General features: G+C 42.3%; 1 protein-coding gene across 1 annotated transcript in view; it reads right to left on the reverse strand.

The window, feature by feature from the left end:
• lrrc38a (leucine rich repeat containing 38a) overlaps positions 1 to 6,600 on the reverse strand; it is a 32,467-nt gene extending 25,867 nt beyond the window's left edge. Inside the window, exon 1 of the mRNA XM_030734619.1 lies at positions 5,835 to 6,600. Coding sequence (XP_030590479.1) covers positions 5,835 to 6,462 — 628 coding nt within the window. The 5' untranslated portion in view covers positions 6,463 to 6,600. The remainder of the gene's footprint in view (positions 1 to 5,834) is intronic.
• Between the last annotated feature and the right edge of the window lie 14,592 nt (positions 6,601 to 21,192).

Here is a 21,192-nt window from a genome sequence, read left to right on the forward strand (position 1 = left end):
CCTCTTTCTTACATCTTTCTCCATCTCATCATCACCATAATCGTTCTGGGAAACAGCAGCTGGACCTTTAGCTAGCAGACACACTGTGTGACAAACTGCAGACAGTTTCTGTGTTTGCTGATATTTGTTAAGCATTTAGAAACATTGCATTTAAAATTACCTGCAACACGTTACCGCCTTTATTTTTGCTCCTCTTCTGTAGTGTGAGCTAGATGCTGAAGTACTGCAAGCACAACTTACGGACAACATCGTTCCAGCCCGCTGTAACCCCTGAGTACAGCGCTATAAAACATAAATGATGTGGTTTTTAACTCTTTCACGTCTTTGTATGTGATAAACCCCAGGGATGGATACGCCAATACAACTGTCCCTTAATGTGTTATTCTTCCTCCATTTAGACTCAGATCGGTTTGATGTTTTTAGGCACGGTGACTGGAAATAAAAACTGCCCTCAAATGTTAAACCTAAAGTAACGAGTCTGTTTGAAAATATAAGGAGTAGAAAGTACAGATATATGTGTAAAAATGTAGGGAGTAAAAGTAAAAAGTTGTCAGGAAAATAAATACTCAAGTAAAGTGCAGATACCTGAAAAATCTACTTAATGACAGTAACAAAGTATTTGTACTTTGTGACTTTCCACTTCTGTTTAGTGGGCTGTTATTTTTGCACTTAGGGCCAGGACAATAATTTTTTTCCATTTAATAAATTTAATCATCATTTAAAAACTACATTTTGCATTTACTCTGTTATTTTTGTCTAGTACTAAAATGTACTAGACAAGTAGTCAAATGTGTCACAAATATGCAAAAAATCCATCCATCCATCCATCCATTCTCTTCCGCTTATCCGGGCCGGGTTGCGGGGGCAGGAGCCTAAACAGAGAAGCCCAGGCTTCCCTCTCCCCAGCCACCTCCTCCAGCTCATCCGAAGGGACCCCAAGGCGTTCCCAGGCCAGCCGAGAGATATAATCTCCCCAGTGTGTCCTGGGTCTACCACGGGACCTCTTCCCGGTGGGACATGCCCAGAACACCTCACCCATCCTAATCAGATGCCTGAGCCACCTCAACTGGCTCCTTTTGATGTGGAGGAGCAGCGGCTCTACTCTGAGCACCTCCCGGATGGCTGCACTCCTCACCTTATCTCTAAGGGAGAGGCCAGCCACCCTTCGAAGGAAACTCATTTCTGCCGCTTGTATTCGCGATCTTATTCTTTCAGTCACTACCCAAAGCTCGTGACCATTAGGTGAGGGTAGGAACGTTGATCGACCGGTAAATCGACAGCTTCGCTTTTACACTAAGCTCCCTCTTCACCACAACAGACCGGTGCAGCGTCCGCATCACTGCAGACGCAGCCCCTATCTCTCTGTTGATCTCCCGCTCCCTTCTCCCGTCACTCGTGAACAAAACCCAGAGATACTTAAACTCTTTCACTTGGGACAGGAACTTGTCCCTGAGACAGAGATGGTACTCCGCCCTTTTCCGGCTGAGGACCATGGCCTCAGAGTTAGAGGTGCTGATTCTCATGCCAGCCGCTTCACACTCGGCTGGGAACTGTTCCACTGTGAGCTGGAGGCCGCCCCCTGATGAAGCCAACAGGACCGCATCATCTGCAAGGAGCAGAGATGAGATTCTGAGGCCACCAAGGAAGAAGCCTTCTGCCACCTGGCTATGCCTAGAAATTCTGTCCATAAAAATTATGAACAGAATCGGTGACAAAGGGCAGCCCTGACGGAGTCCAACACCCACAGGAAATGAATCCGACCTATTACCAGCTATACGGACCAAGCTCTCACTGTGGATTTACAGGGACTGAATGGCCCGCAACAACGGGCCAGACACCCTATACTCCCGCAGGACCTCCCACAGGAAACCTCGAGGGACACGGTCGAATGCCTTCTCCAAGTCCGAAAAGCACATGTAGACTGGTTGGGCAAACTCCCACGCACACTCGAATATCCTTGAGAGGATAAAGAGCTGGTCCAGCGTTCCGCGACCAGGATGAAAACCGCATTGTTCCTCCTGGATCTGAGGTTTGACTAACGGATGGACCCTCCTTTCCAGCACCCTGGCATAGACCTTACCGGGGAGGCTGAGGAGTGTGATCCCCCAAAAGTTGGAGCACACCCTCCGGTCTCCCTTCTTAAAGATGGGGACCCCCACCCTGGTCTGCCAATCCAATGGCACTGCCCCAGATCTCCACACGATGTTGCAGAGGCGTGTCAACCAAGACAGCCCTACAACATCCAGAGCCTTCAGGAACTCAGGGCGAATCTTGTCCACCCCAGGGCCCTGCCACCATGGAGTTGTTTAACCACCTCAGTGACTTGACCTCAGTGATGGTCAAGTCATCCCCCTCATCCCCAGACTCTGCTTCCACTACAGAAGGCGTATCAGTGGGATTCAGGAGGTCCTTGAAGTATTCCTTCCACTGTCCGACTATAGCCTCAGTTGACGTCAGCAGCACCCCACCCTCACTATAAGCCATGTGAGTGGAGCACTGCTTTCCCCTCCTGAGTCGCCTGATGGTTTGCCAGAATCGCTTTGATGCCGTCCGAAAGTCTTTTTCCATAGCCTCACTGAACTCCTCCCACACCCGAGTTTTTGCTTCGGCCAATGCCCGAGCTGCATTCCGCTTGGCCTGCCGATACCTGTCAGCTGCCTCCGGAGTCCCACAGGCTAACCAAGCCCGATAGGACTCTTTCTTCAGCTTGATGGCTCCCTTCACCTCCGGTGACCACCATCTGGTTCGGGGGTTACCACCACGACAGGCACCAACCACCTTGCAGCCACAGCTCTGAGCAGCAGCCTCAACAATGGAGGTGCGGAACATGGTCCATTTGGACTCAATGTCCTCAGCCTCCCTCGAAATGCTGTCGAAGTTCTGCTGGAGGTGGGAGTTGAAGATCTCCCAGACTGGGGCTTCTGCCAGGCGTTCCCAGCACACCCTCACAATATGTTTAGGTGGACCAGGTCTGTCCAGCATCTTCCCCCGCCACCTGAGCCAACTCACCACCAGGTGATGATCAGTTGACAGCTCAGCTCCTCTCTTCACCTAAGTGTCCAGAACATATGGCCGCAGATCTGATGATACGATTACAAAATGGATTATCGACCTGTGACCTAGGGTGTCCTGGTGCCATGTGCGCTTATGGACATCCTTATGTTTGAACACACTGTTCATTATGGACAAACTGTGGTTTGCACAGAAGTCCAATAACAAAACACCATTCGGGTTCAGATCGGGCAGGCCGTTCCTCCCAGTCACGCCCCTCCAGATCTCACTGTCATTGCCCACGTGAGCGTTGAAGTCTCCCAGCAAGACTATGAAGTCAACGGATGGAGAACTCTCCAGCACCCAGCCCAGCAACTCCAAAAAGGGTGGGTACTCTGAACTGTCATTCTGCACATAAGCACAAACAAGAGTCAGGACCCGTTCCTCAGCCTGAAGGAAAGCACAGGGAAGCAACCCTCTCGTCCACCAGTGAAAACTCAGACGTGCAGGCAGCAAGCCGGGGGGATACACGAATACCCACGCCAGCTCGCTGCCTCTCACGGAGGGCAACTCCAGACTGGAACAGAGTCCAGCCCCTCTCCAGGAGACTGGATATGCAAAAAATAATTAAATATATAAATCACAAATAATACTTTTATATACTTTTTTGCCGCACAATATAAAGAGCTCAGATAAAAGATAAAAATATAAAATAAAAGCAGTAAACAAACAAACAAAAAGAAAAAAACACTTCCTGTTTATCTTGGTGTGAAGAAAGTAAGGAAGTAACTAAATAAAGAAAATAATTTAGTTATACTATTGGGGAAAAATAGAATAGAATAGAATAGAATAGAATAGAATAGAATAGAAGAATTTATTGTCATTATAAATCAAGATATACAATGAAATTGTGTTCCAGAACATTTATCCAAGAAATACAAACAACAAAACAAACATGGGGAGACAAGCAAAGTAATGTCATGTAAACTATCCTTATAATACACTGACAGAAGGGATGCTGAGGGGTCCAAGGCATACCCAGCACCTCCATCCCCATCAGGTGCCCCAGTCCCAGGAAACGTGTACATGTTTGTACCATGCAGTCATGTTAATAAGACAAAGTACTGTACATGCTGTGATTCAACAGCTTTAGAGAAAATAACTTGTTTCATGAGTATCAGTGTCTCACCTTGTTGTGGAGGAATTTTTGACCACTCTTTTTTATAACATAGCTTCAGTTCATTGAGGGTTTCAGGCATTCATTTGAGCACAGCTTTCTTAAGGTCTCAACACAGCATTTCAATCAGGCTGAACTCTGAACTTTGACTGGGCCTTTGCAATGCCTTGAGTCCTTTCTTTTTCAGCTATTTTGTTGTAGATTTGCTGCTGTGCATCATTGTCTTGTTACATGACCCAGTTTCAACCCAGCTTTAGCTTTTGGACAGATGGCCTCACATTTGACTCGAGAATACTTTCATATACAGAGTAGTTTATGGTCGACTCAATAACCACGAGGTGCCCAGGTCCTGTAAAACAAGCACAAATGGCTGTGCTTGACAGTTGGTGTCAGGTGTTTGTGCTGATATGCTGGGTTTAATTTTCTCCAAATACGGTGTTGGGCAGCTTCACTTTGGTCTCATCTGTTCAGAGGCAGTCTATTGTTCCAGAAGTCTTGTGGTTTGTTCAAATGCAACCTCGTGTCCACTCCTGGGACAAATGTGGCATTGTGTTAACGCACACCTGAATGCTCCAGACCAGCAAACTGCCCAAATTTCTGCCTTTATAGAGGTGCTCACACTTGAAGAAAATCAGTTAATCAAGTGCATTTGATTAGCATAAGCTGGCTGCTACTTACTTTCTTAATTAATTTGGAAGCAGTAAAGGTATACTCAGTTTTTCACAGTACTCTATCACGTCCTGTTAAAACTTTCATCTTTACATAACTGCATATTCATGTGTCAGTCTTAGACAGTGCAATGCATTAAAAGAGGAAAGTTGTCATGACCTCATGCCTACCCTTTTAAAAAAAATCCTTTCCATTGTCTTCCCCCCTATTTGGGTGTTTGTGTTTACATTAGGTATTAATATACCAGTACTCTGCTACTGTAGTGCAGTAATAGAAGCAAGAAGTACACAGGCTTTAGTTCAGGGCAGAAATTTCTAAAGGTCAAGGAAAGGGGGCTAAGGAACCCCACTGCATCTACCCACCATCCTGCGACCTATTTCTAGCATATTGGAGGGGCCGTCCACTGGAGGCACAGGGCAAATTTGGAACAAATTGCAAAGAATGTCAACTCATTAAAGCAAGAAGCTAGTGCTATTCTACAGTAAATTAAACCACAACAAAACCAAACAGAGGAGGCAAAAATAAATGGTGTGTCAAGTAGACGTTGGCTGGCTGTTGATATTATAGCTTATGCCACAGTTATGATAACTGCAATAATGTAACTTCAGCAAGAAAAATATAATAACACTAAAAATACTACTACTACTACTAATACTAATAACTAATAATAACAAATGTCACAAAACAAAGAGCGAGTGAGAGGTGGAGAAGACAAAACAAAACTATGGATGTCTGTCATATTTCAGATATTAGAACAATAATAATCGTTGTCTGGAGTGCTAGTTACTACTATGTAAGCACATGTTTATATTAATTACTGTAGCTGAAATCAACAGGTGCTGAGATTTAGTAGGAAGCAGCTCAGTTATCATGTGTTTTTGCATGTGTGTGCATATATTTATGCATGTATGTGTGTCTTACAATGATTACAATACATCTCAGGGAAATAATTATATTTCTCAACTGCACATCCATATTTAAGCAGCTTACATCTTACCCGTTGGGAGCTTATGCTGGTTCTTTGTCAGCCAAACAAACAATTTGGCAAAGTGGCAGTTGCAAAGCCAGGGGTTGCCCTCCAAACGCACCATCTGAAGGGAGGGCAGAGGTTCCAGGACCCGGACATCCAGCCCTGTGAGACCATTCCTCTCTAGCTCCAATTCCCTCAAAGAAGTCAGCCCTGTAAAAACGTCTCTGCCCACCATAGTTAGATAGGGGTTGTCCCCTAGACGCAGTTTAATCAGACTCCTTGATTCCCCAAACGTTCCTGAGGGGATTTCAGTCAGGTTATTCCTTCCCAAATCCAAGAAGACTAATCTAGAGGAGGTGCTCAAGGTCCCCGGCTCCAGCTGGGAGAGGGAGTTATTCCTTAGGTCCAAATACACCAGATCTGTGTAAAGGACCAGGAAGTCAGAAGGGATCCATGGAATCCAGTTGTTGGAGAGCAGGAGACGGCGAACGTCCAGAGGGATGGAATCTGGCACTCCAGTTAGACCTTGGCCAGAGCAGTTCACAGTATGGTGGTCAGGGCACAAACAGCTGGTTGGACAATTCTGGCCTCGTGTGAGCAAGGTGGAAGAGATCAAGGCAAGGAAAGGCTTCAGCCAGTTAATGCATGGTAACATTGTCAAAGGGGCATTAATCAGGAGACAGGGGGTCAAGGGGTATTGACAGGAGGTTAATGTGGCATCAGAGAGGCAAACGGATAAACAGGTTATGACCACAGAAGGGAAAGGGGAAGGAAAGGTGAGACACTGTTGGTTCAGCTGGCATCCTTCCGTGCTTTATGCTGTAAAGCAAAAATAAGCCAAAAAGCCATGGAGTAGAAAAAGGACGCTGTATTCCAAGAGATCATGTAGCAAGCAGTCAGGATCAAACAGGAGGCTGCTGGCTTTGAGGAAAGACAGGGGAGGAGCAAAAGAGAGAGTGTGCAAGAGCATCGGGAGGAGGGGGGATGTGAAAAGGGAGCAGATTAACAGAAGGGCTAACAAACCAGAAGCGATGAGGGTGGGGCTTATAGGGGTGACACTTGACAGGGATTTTTTTTTTTTTTTTGATCTATGTAAAGGACCAGGAAATCAAAACGGATCCATGGAATGAAGTTGTTGGAGCGCAGGAGATGGCGAACATGCAGAGGGATGGAGCATATATATATATATATATATATATATATATATATATATATATATATATATGAGAATCCCCTCTGAAAACAAAGTAAAATCCTTTTCGTCACACAGGCAGACTTGAAGTGAAGACGAGGATGACATCATGATCTGTGACTCATGTCTGATGCTGTAGCATATGCTCAGCCAACATCATCATCCCACATTCTCTGCCAGAATCAGGGCATTTCAGCATCCTCTTTGTCAAGCCATCCCCCATGTTGTTTTGCTTTAGGTGTGAGCATGTACTCGGCATTATGATAAGAGCAAGGGAGACCTGATTTAAAAGAGACCTTCAAGTGGGTGTGGCTTGACATTTATCCATGAGTGACTATGTCAACTTCAAATTTGTTTATTTATTTTTTTGGGCCACAGCAGCTTTATTGGCAGTGAAAGGATATAGGGGAGGACACTCAGGCAAATTGGCGACACGCCGGGAGTCGAACCTGTGCTGTCTGCACTATATGCATGTGGTTGCCTGCCCCACCACTGAGCTACCTGGGCGCCCCTGTGACTGCTATATCTCCACATGCATCTTCTATAGCTTGGAGAAGGGGTATACACATTAGTGGATTTAGGTTATACACTTTCCATCACCAGGGAGAAAAAAATTCCTCAATAGGATTGAGGAATGGAGAATATAGAGGGAGATAAACAACTGAAAAGCATGGGTGGGCAGTGAACCAGTTAGGAACCAGTGCAGCCCAGTGGAAACTTAAGTTGTCCCAAATGACAGCGTACCTGAGCTGCTTTGGGCCGTCTGTCTGATCTGGTGGAATGAGTGTGTTGTGTAGGGTGTCCAGGAATGTGATCATATGGGCAGTGTTATAGGGGCCAAGGGTAGCATGGTGATGGATGACGCCCTGCTGGGTAATCACTGCACACATTGTGCCGATGATATTTCTTCACCTCCTTCGTCTTTTTGTGAGGTTGAATCCAACCTCATCAATGAAGATGAACCGGTGCTCCACTCCAGCCGCCTCTAGCTCATAGACTCTCTGAAACACACATGACAGCATCAGAAATAGACATGGAGCGGTCACTATTGGGAAGCACAGTCATTATGATTACAGTACTGAAATATGCATAATTCATACAGTGTAGAGAGGATGCATCAATTGTGGGATTGTTATAGGACTTACGCTTGCACATAGTTATATCACAATTCTTTGACTCTTTCTGAATTGCGTTCAAATGGCACCCTGTAGACCTGCTTCCACCTCAGATTATAGACACGGTCCAGCATTGATAAGGTTACCCGATCAATATTTTGAAATATCTCATTGTTCTCTATTATTGTTCTTTGTATTTTCCATAATGTTATGGTGTTATTTTCTAGGACCATGTTCATGATTTCAGTTTCCTGTTCAGGAGACAGAAGTCGTTCCCGTCCACCTTGTGTTGGTAATCTTTCAGTTCTGTAATACTAATAGTAAAATACTGTAAATACTGTTTAGGAACACAAAGTAGGAATACATTTCCCAAATACTTGGAACATATTTTACTGTATTTTTAGTCTTACAGTCCACAGGCAATACTGTACTACTGTACTCACTGAGTACTTTATTGATATGCAGTACTGCAGTTTTCTAGTGAGAGTAGATTTCTTATCTATTCTCGTTTCAGAAAGTCCGGATGATGGATGCTACAGTGTACCTGCTCGAATTTGGCTGTCCTCTTTGCCCAGCTTCCCTCATTGTTAGGCCATGGTTGACCACATGGTCAGCCAAAGTGGCTCAGATCTTATCAGAGATTACGGTCCTTGGCCTTCCTCGTCCTCATCCTCCCCGTCCTTCTCCTCTCAGTCCTCTGGCTCTGCCTCTGTTTCCAATGTTGGCATCCATTGCTCTAAAACAGAAGAGCTCTCCTGTTGCCCTTTTATGCTAAAGCTCTGATTGCTAATTGTAAAATAGTGTGACAGATGTTTGCCCATGTGAAGAGTCAGTGTGGATAGTAGGGCTATTAACGTAGACTTGTGAATGACAGTGCGTTCCTTGCGAAAACAAGAGATTTTCTTCATGAAAATTGTGCCAAATGCAGAAAAATTGTGTGTAGTGTTTTGAAAAAAGTGTTTTTCAGAACTGCAGTTTCAGTGTAAAGCAGGAATTGTGCTTGTAGTTTAGCAGAACTGGTTCAGGGGGTTGGTGCATGAGTTACATGTTGTGGTCATTGTGTCTCAAGTACCAGTATATGTGGGTAAACCATCGAGAAAAACTGTATTATATACATTAAAATAAGAGTCTGAATATATTGAATGAAAGTCTGAATATATAGAATGAAACTTGAATATATTGAATGATTTGTCATAATATTATGCCATTTTGTTATTAGTATAGTGTAAGTGAAGTGTTTTATTATCTATTTTAATTGACAGCCAAATTCTGATGAACAGAGCAGCCATACAAGCGGGCATGATTTTACAGAAACATTGGACTCTGACAAATGTGGTAAATATTCTTGTGTAAAATCAAATACAAGTAAACATGAAGTCAAGTTGGTTGAATTTCTGTTATTGAGTATAATCTTTAGTTAAATATCAAGTCTTCTTTAAAATGATATTCAAATTTATTTTAAGATTTTGAGCAGAAAAAAAACTAAATCTGTTACAAAATAGATGAAAAGTTCGAGCTCAATATGTGTCTTGATGCTCATTATTATCAAAAATGAAATTTTATTGAAAAACTAAACCACTGTTCTTTTCGTTCTTACAGCTGAAATTTCTAAAGAAGTTGTCTCAGCCATCTCCACTGTTAGGACACAGCCCATGTCTGGTGATGCTGTTATCTGGTGTGGTGCTACGCAAGAAATTTGTACTGTTGAACCTTCCATCTCTGCCAACACCCTCACAATGTCCACCGATCCTGCTGTCGTCACTGTTGATGAGAGTGAGCCTTTCTTCAGTGGAACATCTGTCATTGGCAGTGACAACACACATGGCTTGTCAGTTGGTTACTCTGCCAATGTTACTGGTGACACATGTCTTCTCTGCTAATAACACCTCCAGTGTGTCTAATGCTCCCACCCAACCCAGTTTATCCAGCACATCCTACAGGTCTATCTTTTGTTTGTATGTTTAAGGGTTTTTTGAGCTACATTATTGTGCAAAAGTCACAATCCACACCCTCTCTATTTTTAAGATTAGGCTTAAAACTTTCCTTTATGATAAAGCTTATAGTTAGGGCTGGATCAGGTGACCCTGAACCCTCCCTTAGTTATGCTGCTATAGGCCTAGTCTGCTGGGGGGTTCCCATAATGCACTGTTTCTTTTCATTCACCTTATTTACTTTGTTTATACTCCACTCTGCATTTAATCATTAATTGATATTAATCTCTGGCTCTCTTCCACAGCATGTCTTTCTCTCCCCTCAGCCCAACCGGTCGCAGCAGATGACCCCCCCTCCCTGAGCCTGGTTCTGCTGGAGGTTTCTTCCTGTTAAAGGGAGTTTTTCCTTTCCACTGTCACCAAGTGCTGCTCATAGGGGGTCGTTTTGACTTTTGCGTTTACTCTGTATTATTGTAGGGTCTTTACCCACAATACAAAGCGCCTTGAGGCGACTGTTTGTTGTGATTTGGCGCATATAAATAAAACTGAATTGAATTGAATTGAATTGAAGGTCTGTGGTTCATAGCCAACTAATAAAGACTGATTGATCATTTTTAAGATTGAAGCATCAATAAATGGAAAGACTTCTTTGAACAGTCTAGTAGGAATGGGATCTAATAAACATGTTGCTGGTTTGGAGGAAGTAACTATTGAAGTTAACTCTGAAAGATCAACTGGAGCCAAAGAGTCTAAACAAATACCAGCAGTGCTGAAAGCAGCCGAACATGAAGAATAATCTTTGAGATGGTTATGAATAATTTTTTCTCGAATGTCTAAAATTTTATTTGTAAAGAAATCCATGAAGTCACTACTAGTTAAAGTGAAAGGAATACTCGGCTCTACAGAGCTCTGACTCTTTGTCAGCCTGGCTACAGTGCTGAAAACAAACCTGGGGTTGTTCTTCTTTTCTTCAATTAATGATGAGTAGTAAGATGTCCTAGCTTTACGGAGGGCTTTTTTATAGAGCAACAAACTCTTTTTCCAGGCTAAATGAGCATCTTCTAATTTAGTGAGACGCCATTCCCTCTCCAGCTTTCGGGTTATCTGCTTTAAGCTGTGTGTTTGTGAATTATACCACGGAGTCAGGCACTTCTGATTTGAAGCTTTCCTTTTCAGAGGAGCCACAGTATCCAAAGTTATACGCAGTGAGGATGTAAAACTATTGACGAGATAATCGACCTCACTGGGAGCAGAGTTTAGGTAGCTGCTCTGCACTGTGTTGGCACTGAAGAGCATAACAATGAAGGAATTAGATCCTTAAACTTAGTTACAGCACTTTCAGAAAGACTTCTACTGTAATAAAACTTATTCCCCACTGCTGTGTAATCCATTAAAGTAAATGTAAATGTTACTAAGAAATGATCAGACAGGAGGGGGCTTTCAGGGGATACTGTTAAGTCTTCAGTTTCTATGCCATATGTCAGGACAAGATCCAGAGTATGATTAAAGTGGTGGGTGGGCTCCTTTACATTTTGAGAGAAGCCAATTGAATCTAACAATAGATTAAATGCAGTGTTGAGGCTGTCATTCTCAGCATCTACATGGATGTTAAAATCACCCACTATAATAATTTTATCTGAACTGAGCACTAAATCAGATAAAAAGTCTGAGAAATCAGACAGAAACTCTGAGTAGGGACCAGGTGGATGATAGATAATAACAAATAAAACAGGTTTTTGATTTTCCCAGTTAGGATGGACAAGACTAAGAGTCAGGCTTTCAAAAGAATGAAAACTTTGTCTGGGTCTTTGATTAATTAATAAGCTGGAATTGAAGATTGCAGCTAATCCTCCTCCTCGACCTGTGCTTCGAGCATTCTGACAGTTACTGTGACTCGGGGGTGTTGATTCATTTAAACTAACATATTCATCCTGCTGTAACCAGGTTTCTGTAAGGCAGAATAAATCAATATGTTGATCAATTATTAAATCATTTACTAATAGGGACTTGGAAGAGAGAGACCTAATGTTTAACAATCCACATTTGATTGTTTTATTCTTTGGTGCAGTTGATGAAGCTGTATTATTTATTGTTTTTGAATTCCTTTGCTTAAATAGTTTTTTGCTGATTTTAGCTTTGGTTTTTGGTGGTCTGGGAGCAGGCACCGACTCTATGGGGATGGGGTTTTGGGGGGATGGCAGGAGGAGAGAAGCTGCAGAGAGGCGTGTAAGACTGCAACTCTGCTTCCTGGTCTCAACCCTGGGTGGTCAGGTACTTCAAGGTGGCTGTAATTAAACCTCTACTTAAAAAGCCATCACTGACCCAGCTGTCTTAGCTAATTATAGGCCAATCTCCAACCTTCCTTTTCTCTCAAAGACTCTTGAAAGAGTAGTTGTAAAACAGCTAACTGATCATCTGCAGAGGAACGGTTTATTTGAAGAGTTTCAGTCAGGTTTCAGAATTCATCACAGTACAGAAACAGCATTAGTGAAGGTTACCAATGATCTTCTTACAGCCTCTGACAGTGGACTCATCTCTGTTCTTGTCCTGTTGGACCTCAGTGCAGCTTTTGATACTGTTGACCATAACACTTTATTACAGAGATTAGAGCATACTATAGGTATTAAAGGAACAAATCACAACAACAGTCATCTCAAGGTGCCTACAATAATACAGACATAACCCAACAATCAGATGTCCCACTGTGGGCAAGCACTTGGCAATAGTGGGAGGGAAAAACTCCCATTAAACAGGAAGAAAGCTCCAGCAGAACCAGGCTCAGGGAGGGGAGGTATGGTGACTGCTGCTTCCAGGCTTGCTGGCCAGTGGAACCCCAACCAATCCAACATCTCTGGCAGCAGCCCCTCCACAAATTGTTCTGTCACCACCAGCTCCAGCAGGTGTTGTTCTTGTGCTGCCTCCAATGGCTGCAGCCACCTTGTTTGTGTCTTTCAGCTGCTGGACATAGGACATCAGAACTGGTGACAAGGGTCCTCTGGAGAGTAACTCATCCGATCCAGGATCGCCTTTTGGATGGTCACAAACTTAAGCATGCAGGCTGAGCATTGTGGTCCCCTGTCAGCAGAGGAAGCAAACACAGTCAGCTCCTCCATCGACCGCCCATGACTGACTCCACCAGCTGTGATTCTGACACTTTACTCACTCAGGGATGCTGTGCAGCACTGTAGCATTTGGACCACGGTTGGATCTCCTCATCAAGGAAGACTACAACTACTTCTGCCCCACTTCTCTCTTTCTACAGTTGAACCAAAAAGAATGAATAATTTGCATTACAGGTAATCTTTAAATTTCCAGTTTTTCAAATGCCACTGAGCAGTCCTTACCTTTAAAAAAGTAAAGAAGAGAAGGAAGAAGAACCCTTCAACCTTGCTATGCTTGTTACTGTTGTCTGTATACCAGTGAAACTTCCCTGTTGGCAACAGTTATTTGGAACACCACAAACACAACAACCAGCTGATCCAAGCAGAGCTGGGCAGTGTAAAGAAGTAAATCGATGACTACACATAAATGTTAGGGCAATCTGCCCAATCTCAGGACTGTTTCTTTGAAATGCTGAAGATGCCATGTGATGTTAACAGCCTGTAATAGCGTCGTTAAAGGTAATAAAACATGTTAGGGCAATCTGTTCATGTTGCATAAAAATATCAGCTGATATACTGGAAAGTTTTTAAATCAGCAAACATCAGTACTGATTGGGTTCTGTTTATGACAGCTTTGAGGCGGCTGTTGTGATTTGGCGCTATATAAATAACATTGAATTGAATATCGACAGTGTCTGCTTAACTATCCCATTTTGCAGCAATAAAAATAACAGTCACTATTTACCGCTACATGTCTTATTGTAGTACTTACTGCAAAATATTGTAAATCACAGTAATATGGGATTGTGACTTAAGTAGCATAAACTGATCATAAACTCTGGCGATTCGTACCTCTAATAAGTATCTAATCTGTCTTTTGTTGTTATTATTGTCACTAACTGACAGAACTCAGGTACAGTGTGGTTTCCACTGTCCTCTCACTGCTGCTGCTCATACAGATGTCTTCACTGAGTCTGGCTCTGTCTGAGGTTGTTTTCTGTTTCCTGGATTTCTTTTCCACCTACTGACTGCTTTGTATAACACAAGTCTTGACCTGACTCAGTAAAGTGCTTTGAGATGACTTAAGTTGTGATTTGGGAGTTTGCTGCTTTTCTTCTCCTTTACATTTGCATGACTTGGGGGTCTTTTACCACTTTGTGTTCAAAGCTTGCATCATTGGTTACAGCCAGGGTGTGATTTGCAGGGGAGATGCCCCACCCTATCTGTATATTTCTGTGCCTCTGCTAAATAAATTTTCATGCATAAAATTTGATCACCCCCTCTTTAAGCGCTGTTCTTGAAACAGTCTGCAGTGCAAACATCAGTCAAATCAGAAGCTGACTTTCACTTTCAGTGCTCATAATTTGTAAAACCATCTACCTAAAAATGGGACATGGCAGTGCTACGTTTGGGTCTTCAGCATCATTTGAATCCTCACAAATGAACTAAGGGAAGGCAGGTCATTTCTTTGTCATTTGTTCATTCAGATGGTTGCTGCAAAACACTGTTTAATGTGTTTGTTCTTTAATTTTTCATTTTCTTGTTTTTTACAAAATAAATCAATAACATTACAAATAATATATATAATTCACAGGTATACCATCAAATACACATTTCTACAACAAATATAAAGTCCAGCTGAGATCACAGTGGTAAGAGCTGTGCCCTGTATGCTTTAAACCCAAAGACTCGAATTAATATCTTAAGCTAAACTCCTGATTGTGAGGTTAGAAATGCTTTCAGGGCACCCAGGTTAAACAAAAGGAAGTAAAGGGAACAGATGCTGCATGCAGCTGAAATACTGGATTCTAACAATTTTCATGTATCCCTTTTATTATGCACTTTGATTATTGGCTGAGGTATTTTGACAGTTTACTGCAGCCTTGAAAATAGCCTTCATAGTGTAAAGCACATGTATGTGTGGTTGTGAAAACCACCAGTTTAAATTTATTTGAGGTGTTTAGACTTTTTAAATTAAAAAAAATGCTCATAAGGGATACTTCTTTCTGAGAGTGATCATAGGCGCTGCTTTTTTAAGGCGTGCCTTAAGAATTTAGTGCAGAATCCAAAGGATATTGAAATGTTTAAAGCCCATTGTACACCCTGTTATGGTTCAGAAATAGTTCTAGACTGGATGTTGTGCCTACATTTACCTTGTTGGTGCTATCTTGCCCTCTCCTGGCCTTATCAGCAAGGGGAGCACTCAAGAAAAGCTGTAATCATATCTGTAATCCCATTGTCACTATAGCCTAATGAGCAAACTGCCATTTACACAGAAGATGTTGATGACAGACTTTTATTGGATGGGCACATTACTTTCTGTGACAGAACATACAGATACAGGCCAACATCTGAGTATCTTACTCTCAGCAAGAAAGAAAGAAGGCATATTTCTTTTTCTGTGGAACTGTTAAGGGAATAATTTAGAGCTAAAGCTGAATCAGGCACATTTCACCTCTATGAGAGCACAGAGAAGCTGCCATAGAGCAGATCATAGTCAAGCAAGTTTGTTTCTGTTCTTACTGTTTGTGAATGCCCCCTCCATACAGAACTGAATATGCATATAGTTATTTGATGATGTAATGATGGCAGAAAAAAATATCAGAAGGAAAAAATATAACACTGTGTTGAGTGAAAGATAAATTTAGGAGGCATTTTAATAGCCTGTTGTTTAGAGTGCATCCATTTAAAGAATATTCCAAATACAACATAAACATTTGCTTTACTTTTTTGGTTTGCTTCTTTACTTTCTTAATAAAAAAAAAAGATAAAATCTTTAAAATTTGAAATTTAATTGCAAATTTAAAGTATTGGAAATTTCATTGGACTCTCATTGTTCAGCCACTCTTACATAAGAGAACGTTTCATTCATTTAAATGAATCAAGTATTTATTGATTACCAATAAGCTGTCTTGGCTCTGTTCTCCCATTTTTAAGTTAGGCTTTAATAAATACAATTAATAAGAAATGGAAAAAATCTGCCAGTTTAGAGAAAAATAAACTCTGTGGAATATCAATTTCTCCCTCCATGGATCATCACCTTATCATGATGGAGGGGTTTGCAGGGGTTCAAGTGATTCTAAGATGTTGTCAGGTGCAATTTGGTAGTGTCTCACAAGGTGGCTCACTTCACCTCAGGTAAAGTGCCAGACTAAATTTCAAAAGACCTCTATGATGATGATGACTACAAGGATTCAAGACACCTTGCCTGGACTTGGATGATATTGTCCCATTGCACTATTATGTCTTGGAAACTGATGAGGGAGAATGCTGGACGAGCCTTGCGTGCCCAAACACGTAGTTATGGTAGGCTGAGGATGTCTGGCCGAGGTCCCGGTCTGGAAAATCTTCCAATCCCACCTCTGGCAGAACTTTGACACCATTCTGAAGGAGGCTGTGGACACTAATTACAAGTGGACCTTCTTCCCTACCTGAATTGCTGAGGCAATTGTATGCAGCTGTGGCAGTAAGGTGTTGTTGCCTGTCTCAGCGGTAACCCCAGAACCACATGATGTATGCTACAGGAAAGGGCTTCATCAAACTGAAGAAATAATCCTATTGAACTTGGTTAGACTCTGGAACTCCTGAGGCCACTGATGGGTACTGGCAGTTCCAGTCTACATGTTCCATGGTAAGCCCATGGAACACGTAGACTTCTGTCAGTCACAAAGAGATTCTGGCAAACTGTCAGACATAATGGGAGGCAGAAGCAGTTTTCCATCCACACTGTATGCAAAGGGGATTGGGTGTTGCTAACCTCAACTAAGGACATAGTTGGATGGTGGAAGGAATACTTCAAGGATTTCATTTGGACACATCTTCTGTAGAGAAAGCAGAGCAGGGGACTTGGGGGGATGGCTCACCCATCACTGTGAATAAGGTCACTGAGGTAGTTAGAAAACTCTGGGGAGGATGAGATTTGCCCTGAGTTCCTTAAAGTTGTGGGGCTTTCCTGGTTGACATGCCTCTACAGTATTCAGTATTGCATGAAGGAATGTGAAAGACCCTCTTGCAGGCTGGGGTCATATCCCACTTTTCAAGAATGGAGACTGAAGGGTGTGTTACAACTTCTGGGTGATCACAGGGAAACCCACCTGATAGTCGAACCTCATATTCAGGATGAACACTGTGGTTTTCATTCTGGTCATGTAAAACTAGACAAGCTCTTTACCTTCTTGAGAGTGTGTGGGAGGTTATCTAAGCAGTCTACCTGTGTTTTGTGAATATGGGGCCCACTGTTACAGGCTGTTCCATCCCTGTACTATTACAGTGAGAGTTTGAACTATTGCAGGCAATAAGTCATACTCATTCCCGGTTCGCACTGGACGCTGCCAGGGCTGCCCTTTGTCACCAATTCTGTTCGTTACATTTATGGGCAAAATTTATAGGTGTAATCAAGGGTTTCTCATTTGGTGGTCTCAGGACCATGTCCCTACTTATTGTGGGTGGTGTGGTCCTGTTCGCTTCACTGAGTGATGTGTTGGAGCAGTTTGCAGCTGGGCGTAAAAAGGGGTGGGGGGTGTACCAATAAGTTTCTGCCTCATGTGGAAGAGCAAGTATGTAAGGGTCATGTTCAAATTCCTCCTCTCATGGCCATGGGCTGTGGGTTATGCCTGAAAGAATAAGATCATGGATAAATGATAAAAATAAATGAAAATGACTTTCCTCCAAAGGGTGTCTGCACTCACCCTTAGAAACAGCATTGGGAGCTCAGTTATTCAGAAGGGGCTCAGAGGAGAAACGTTGCTCCTCCTCTAGAAACGAGTCGGTTGAGGTGGTTTGGACATCAGACTATGATGCCTCCTAGACACCTCCTAGGTGAGGTGTTTCGGGCACGTGCCACAGGCAGACCAAGGATAGACTGGAAAGATTTTTTCTTCTGGCTGAACTGGGAACTACCATGAGGTGGTGGTTGGTGAGACAAAGGTTTGTGCATCTCTTCCTAGACTATTGCTTGGATTGGATAAGCAGAGAAAATGCATGGAATATCAATTTAAAGAATCTGTTTTCTTACCAAACACCATGAAATAATGTCAGTTTGACCAGAAGTAGTCATCATCTAATTTTAATGTGCTGCCTGGGCACAGTGTGTTAAACGTGCACGGTTAACACACTGTGCCTGTAAATCATGTAAGACCTTTTTTTTTTTTTCAATTACATTATATGACAAAAGACTGCAGATTGGTGTCAGTATGAATCTGGTATAAATCTGATTGAAATGTTGAAAATGTATAAATATGTTCAGAATGAACTTGCATCCACAAAATGCTGTGTGAGTATTTCAGTTTAGTGCAACTATGTTACAGGAGGAGGAGGGGAGTTTGGCCTTTATGCCCACTGTTGTCCTAATCCAACTCTAGAAATTCAAACCTTCATTTCTAAAGCAGTTTGTTAAAGAGTTTGTTTTTATTGTTGTTATGAAAAACTGTGTTCCAGTGAGCAGACTGCAAAGAATAACTCGCCCGTAAAGAAGCATATGTATTCCTTCCTGATTTTTACAATAGCACTGAATTTCAACACATCAGCAGGGAATACACTGTGCTGTGCTTTTCAATGCTACCATCAAAGCATGTTCTACCCTCAAAATAACTGACAACATTCGGAACATTTACAAACAAGACCAAGTTCAATGGGTTTTGAGATCAAAAGGAACTCTACATAACATGTAATCTGTACATAATATCAATGATGAATGGGTGAACATGTGATTTGTGCTAGTATAGTAGCAGGAAGAGGTTTAACATGCCAAATGTCCCCATATCAAAAAAGATTCACTCAAACATCACATGACCCAAACTGAAAATTCACTTTTCTCTTCTGTACTTACAATGAATGCATAACATTTATTTAAAAAAACACACATTTTTATCAAAATTCACATTAAAATCCGACAAAATATTTCTTAGAATGTATTGGTCCTATGAGGCCTAAAAGCCATTCCCTTTCCAACCTCAACCCACAGTGGTTTCTGAATCCAGATGATGATACACTTCAGCTTCATTTTAAATCATGAAGGGAATATGTACAAGGACATATTACACATGAATAGACAAGAGATGAAAACCCATCTTCTATGGTAATAACGTGGAGTACAGGACCTGTATGTCCTACAAAAAACCTGAGTGTATAAACACCATTGTCTAAAAAGGATATAATACCTACGTTCTTGCAGAGACTCCCATAAGAGCCACAGCATAGTTATTTTGTTCTTAGGTTTGGTGCTTATAGCGCTAATGGCAAATTTTAACAGTTTTCCTCTCAGAAGCAAAGATGGAAATGGTATTACAGTTATGGTGCCAAAATGCCAAACACTGACCATAACTATCACGATCTTTTCCTACATTTACTTACTGTATGGTGAAATTTCCCTACATGTAATGTTGCTAAATTTCAGGTGTAATTTGTATCTTATAATACTTACCAGTAGGTACTTTATAATAGCGTCAGTGTTTTTAAGTAATGTTAAGTAAACTTTGGAATACATATTTTTTTAAAAAGTGGGCACAAATTATGTAGTATCTTTTTTTTTCAGATTGATGAGTACCCTTGGGGTAGAGTAGAAAATTACTGTACAAGACCATTTGCCATGTTTTCTCTTTCTCATTGTATTATAAAGAATTCAAACCTCCCTTCTTTACATTGTAATTACACAATATTTTGGGGTGTGGGCATGATTAAACTGAAAGTTAAAAAGACAAGTAAAGAATTTATTTCTTTGCTCTCAACTTTTTAATTATAAGAACCATTATTTAGTCAGTTAGCTATCATTTTTAGGTGAAAAGCTAAAATAATAGAAAAGTGAATAAATCATACTTTAAAACCAAACTGAACAACAGAAATAGCAAACAAAGTGTAAAAACTTCAAGGAAAAAAAAAAGGGAGGGGGGGGATTAGGACCATAATTTGGCTTCTAAAATGCCATTCAACTAGTAACATTTTCTTGTCATTTTGATAGCTATCATTCAGAAGACCTCTATGAAAGACAGATAACCAACGGACCACTTGACTCTGCCTGGGATTAGTGTAAATGGAGCCCCATCCTGGGGCTAAGCCTGGGGAGCGAACACAAGGGAGACGGCCAAATGGCTGGGTCTTAGCCCATGGGACCCAGCTGGTCGCACACTGTAGAGGTGACACAGGCCCACCCTCTTGTGGGTTCACCACCCACAGAAGGTGCCGTACGGGTCAGATGCAATGTGTGCTAGGGTGCAATCAAGGGCAGAGTCCCTGGCAGTCCGATACCCAACTGTTGAGGTTGGTGAATGGGACATGGTCATTTTGACTGCTGGGTTTTCTCTGTATTATTGTAGGGTCTTTACCTACAATACAAAGTGCCTTGAGGCGACTGTTTGTTTGTTGTTTGTTGTTGTTCGATTAATAAAATTGAATTGAACTGAATTGAATTGACATGGAATGTCACCTCTCTGGTGAGGAAGAAGCCTGAGCTAGTGCACAAAGTTGGTTGAGAAATACTGGCAAGATATAGTAGAGGTCACCTCAATGCACAGCTTGGTCTCTGGAAACAGGCAGTGAGCTGGCGTGGATATTCCTATATCCCTCCAGCTGTATGTACATTGGGGTTTTTCATCAGTGGATGAGAGGGTGGCTTCCCTGTTCCTTTGGGTCAGGGAATGGGTCCTGGCTGTTGTTTGTGCTTATGCATCAAATGACAGTCCAGAGTATCCAGCCATCTGGAAATCGCTGGATGCGCTGCTGAAAGTTGCACCACCTGGCAATTCCATTGTCCTGCTGGAAGACTTAAGTGCTCGTGTGGGCAATGACAGTGAGGCCGCGAGAGGTGTGACTGGGAGCAATGGCCTTCCTGATCTAAACCCGAGTGGTGCTCAGTTATTGGACTTCTGTGCTAACCACAGTTTGTCCAAAACAAACATCATGTTTGAGCATACGGGTATTCATTAGTGCCACCAGGCCACCCTAGGTGATGGGCTGATAATTGATTTTGTAATTGCATCATCAGATCTGTGGCCAGTCAGGACAGTCAGGTGAAGAGAGGATGCCGGACTGGCCTGGTACACCCAAATGTGC

This window comes from Archocentrus centrarchus, chromosome 7 (genome assembly GCF_007364275.1).
Source record: "Archocentrus centrarchus isolate MPI-CPG fArcCen1 chromosome 7, fArcCen1, whole genome shotgun sequence".
Lineage (NCBI taxonomy): Eukaryota > Metazoa > Chordata > Actinopteri > Cichliformes > Cichlidae > Archocentrus > Archocentrus centrarchus.